General features: G+C 36.9%; 1 protein-coding gene across 4 annotated transcripts in view; it reads left to right on the top strand.

The window, feature by feature from the left end:
- Positions 1–2,040, top strand: part of LOC114064244 (FERM and PDZ domain-containing protein 4-like) — a 255,103-nt gene extending 253,063 nt beyond the window's left edge. For all 4 annotated transcript variants that reach the window (XM_027897109.1, XM_027897111.1, XM_027897113.1 and 1 more), the window contains one exon: positions 1,953–2,040. In XM_027897109.1, coding sequence (XP_027752910.1) covers positions 1,953–1,968 — 16 coding nt within the window. In that variant the 3' untranslated portion in view covers positions 1,969–2,040. The remainder of the gene's footprint in view (positions 1–1,952) is intronic.
- The last annotated feature ends 1,494 nt before the right edge of the window (positions 2,041–3,534 follow it).

Genomic DNA, 3,534 nt, shown 5'->3' with positions numbered 1-3,534 from the left:
TTTTTCTTATATTGTGGTGCCCTAAACTGCTCAAGTGAGGCATGGAATGAAGTTGTGTCAGGGCAGGTTTAGGTTGGATATTAGGAAAAGGCTTTTCACAGGAAGAGTGGCTGAGCACTGGAACAGATTCCCCAGGGGAGTGGTCACAACACCAAGCCTATCTGAGTTCAAGAAGCATTTGGACAGTGCCCTTGGGCACATGGTGGGATTCTTGGGATGTCCTGTTCAGGGCCAGGAGTTGGACTCAATGATCCTTGTGAGTCCCTTCCAACTCAGGATATTCCATGATTCTGTCAATACTAGTCTGATAAAACTCTCTCGAACCAAACCTCTTTTTGATTGAGAGACGTCTAGAATTAATTGTATTAAAAAAAATTGGATCTGGCTCTGGGTGCAGTTGACTTTAAATTTTTCTGACTTTTCTTTTGTGTTGTCAAGGCCTGTTTTGTTACATTTGGGTTTTTTATTTTTGTTTTGTTTTGTTTTTTGATGCTTTTTCAAAAATATTGAGGAATAAGATCAAAAGACTTAAGACTGTCATTAGCGAGTCCTTTCTTTTCCTGCTTCTCCCCAGTAAGAATAATTTTATGATTCACAGTCTATCTTGGCAACTGATAGTTTAATGTAGTTAGAATAGAAATGTTGTAGGGACTTCTATGTTGGTTGATGGACTAGAAAACTTAGAAAACAGAATTAGATCATATTTTTAATTTAGCAGTAGTGCAGCAAACAAGGACTCCCAAAATTGCCAAGAGATTAAGCATCTACATCTAACTTTATCTGATATGCCCAATCAGAAGGTTAGTTAAAAGGGAAGGAGAACAGTTTTACATATTCTGACTCATTAGTTCCCAAAGTGAGATTCTTCAGTTAAGTATTGCCACTGATTGGGATGACTCTGGGTCACAGTGGAATGTCAGAGGAGGAAAACAGTTTCTCATTAAACAAAGAATCTGAGACAAAAACTCGTAGAAAATAAAAAATGGCTAAAAATAAATTCACCTTTAAAAATACCGAGTTCTTCAAAAGGCAGCTTAATGTGATAGATTTTTCTGGGATTTATTAGTTTTTTCTTGATTTCTGATGTGACAATTGATCATCTATAATTTATTACAGGCAACACATGAAAAATGGTATAAGAGAAGCATTTTAGCTTCTGCCTTAGCTTTTTTGAGGCTTTTTGCCGTGGACATCATTCTCTGACTTTTTGCTTGACTTGTAAGATCCAAGTCTTCACAGACCTCCTGAAAGCAGTAGCAAGAATAGAGGAAAGACAAATCACGTGTATTTCACAGCAGATGACTTCCAAATGATGTTGGTCTTAGTCTTACTTTGGCTTTGTTTGAGAAATCAAAAGAAGCTGGATCTAAGAAACCAAGAAGTAGGAATGTCAAAATAGAGCCTGCAAATACCAAAAGAGACTGCAGAGATAAACCCAGATTGCCATCAGCCTATGTTTCCCCAAAGACATATTTCCTATATATCATGTGCTGAAATGTTAATTGTTCTTTGAGCTCTTATTCCTCCTCACGCAGACTAAAGCTTCATATATTTTACTTACTGCACAAGGGAAAATCCCTGCAGTGCACTGTCTATATTGTTAAATAAAGTAATTCACCTTGCTTAGAGGTTTAGTTAAAACCAAATTTGTTCAGCTTATGAATCAAGCAAGACTCCAGGAGAGGCAAAGGTCTTGTCATCTTGTATCATACAACTTACCCATTTTACGATGATCACTTCAGCTTTTCAGCAGATCTGTTACTCAGAAAGCACTACGTGAAACAGGCAGTTCTTCTGGAGAAGAGAATTGGTTGCTATAGCAGTTTAAAATTCTTGAGGTCATCTGTATTTCATAAAAAGCATAGGAGTCATGAGGTTTAGTCATTGCACTGAAATCTTTGTTCTATACATTGTCTTTTCTGCTCAATATTATTTTCTATGTGTCATTACAGTGTACCTGAGACTTAACAGGAAAATATCATCTGCCTAAGAGTTTATTAAGAGTAATAGCAAAAACTCTCCATATTGGAATACAGCAAAAAATTAAAACTATTCATTATTTGAGTTTGCGGTCCAGTTTCTTTTTAATTCTTTATCTTGTGTCATTCCTCTTACTGTTCAATTTTACATGAAAATTGTATTTTTGTGACCAGAAATATCTTTTTGGATTTTATCTGAAATTCTATTTGTGTTCAAAGTCTTCAATTAAATATTAGGACAACTGTGTTAGTAAAGACACTGCTTCCTTTTCTCCTTAAAAAGTATTGAAACAATTTCTTAGTGTTCCACACCAATTTTGTTACAATGTCCAGCAGACTTCTTGTGTTCATAATAATTCATACAAAGTGCCAAAGGTTTGTATTCCACATATTGACATGTGAGAGGGAAAGAAAATTCAAAACAAAATTTTGCAATCATATTTTGTTAGAAAAAGAAGAGATTCCATAATTTGTGCTCTGAGGGACATAGACTGAGGATACAGTTTGCTAATGTAAGTCTTATGGCTGTTTATTGGACAAGTAACATATCATAAGTATGCAGTATATCTTCTACATTTTTATGCATGCATTTGCACATTTGTATGCATGTGCAGAGAGAGAGAGAGGAATATGATTCATAAAGCTCTACTATAATAGATTTGGGATGTGTGCGTTACTTAGAAACGAGAACACGAGGTTCTGCAGCTCATTTAACCCAAAATCTTATCATGAAATTATATGTGGTTTGTACAGTCAACCTGTAACAAGGAGAGTTGTTAGACAGTGCTAAAACATTTCTTTGAAACATTTCCTTTATCTCTACTTAAAAGTGTTAAATAAAAGGTGCAAACTCCATCATGTAATTGTGATTCTCTCCAGTAGTAGAAACTCATGTTTCGTTTCTGTTTTACTAGGAAAATACACTTTAAAATAAAGAAAGATGTGGACAAAGGGGATTTTTTTATAACCCTTGTCATTTAATGAGTATTACCAGTTTTATGGGGGTTTTATTAGAATATTAGTGTTCATAGAATATAATGGCCAGTCTCTTCGCGAACGAAGAACCAGGGAAGGTCTTTCCACCTTCCAGCCTGCGCATTGGATTTTTTAGGTGAGACACAGTGTGCGCGGAACTGAGCCCACCCTTTAATCCTGAGGTTCATCTGCCGGGGCCAAGCACGCTTGGACGGTGGCAGTGAGGTCCTCAGGACGTAGATGGATTGCCTTATGGGCTAACGAGCTCCATCTGCCCAGGGGGGGGCCCCGACCGGGAATATACATAGAATATACAGGTTAGATATGGAGATATATGTATGTTGCATACATTTTACCAAAGATATACCTAATACACTTAATGTAATCTCTTTGGAGATTTTCTCATCTGCAGGAGAGGCTGTGAGTGTCATGAGGCCTTTTGTAAGTCTGGCAGCAACATTTGGAACTACATCTCCTGTGAGATGATGAGGAGTACAGGAGGGCAGAGCTGGAGGTCAGAGTGATCCATGGCAGAGGTTGCTCTTCAGGCTGACAAAATAAGCATGTCAATATTTTATCA

The sequence above is a fragment of the Empidonax traillii genome, unplaced genomic scaffold, assembly GCF_003031625.1.
Source record: "Empidonax traillii isolate 1590-97213 ecotype Southwest subspecies unplaced genomic scaffold, ASM303162v1 scaffold530:size435587, whole genome shotgun sequence".
NCBI lineage: Eukaryota > Metazoa > Chordata > Aves > Passeriformes > Tyrannidae > Empidonax > Empidonax traillii.
Note: the sequence above shows the minus strand (reverse complement) of the source record. Positions and strands in the feature narration are given on the sequence as shown.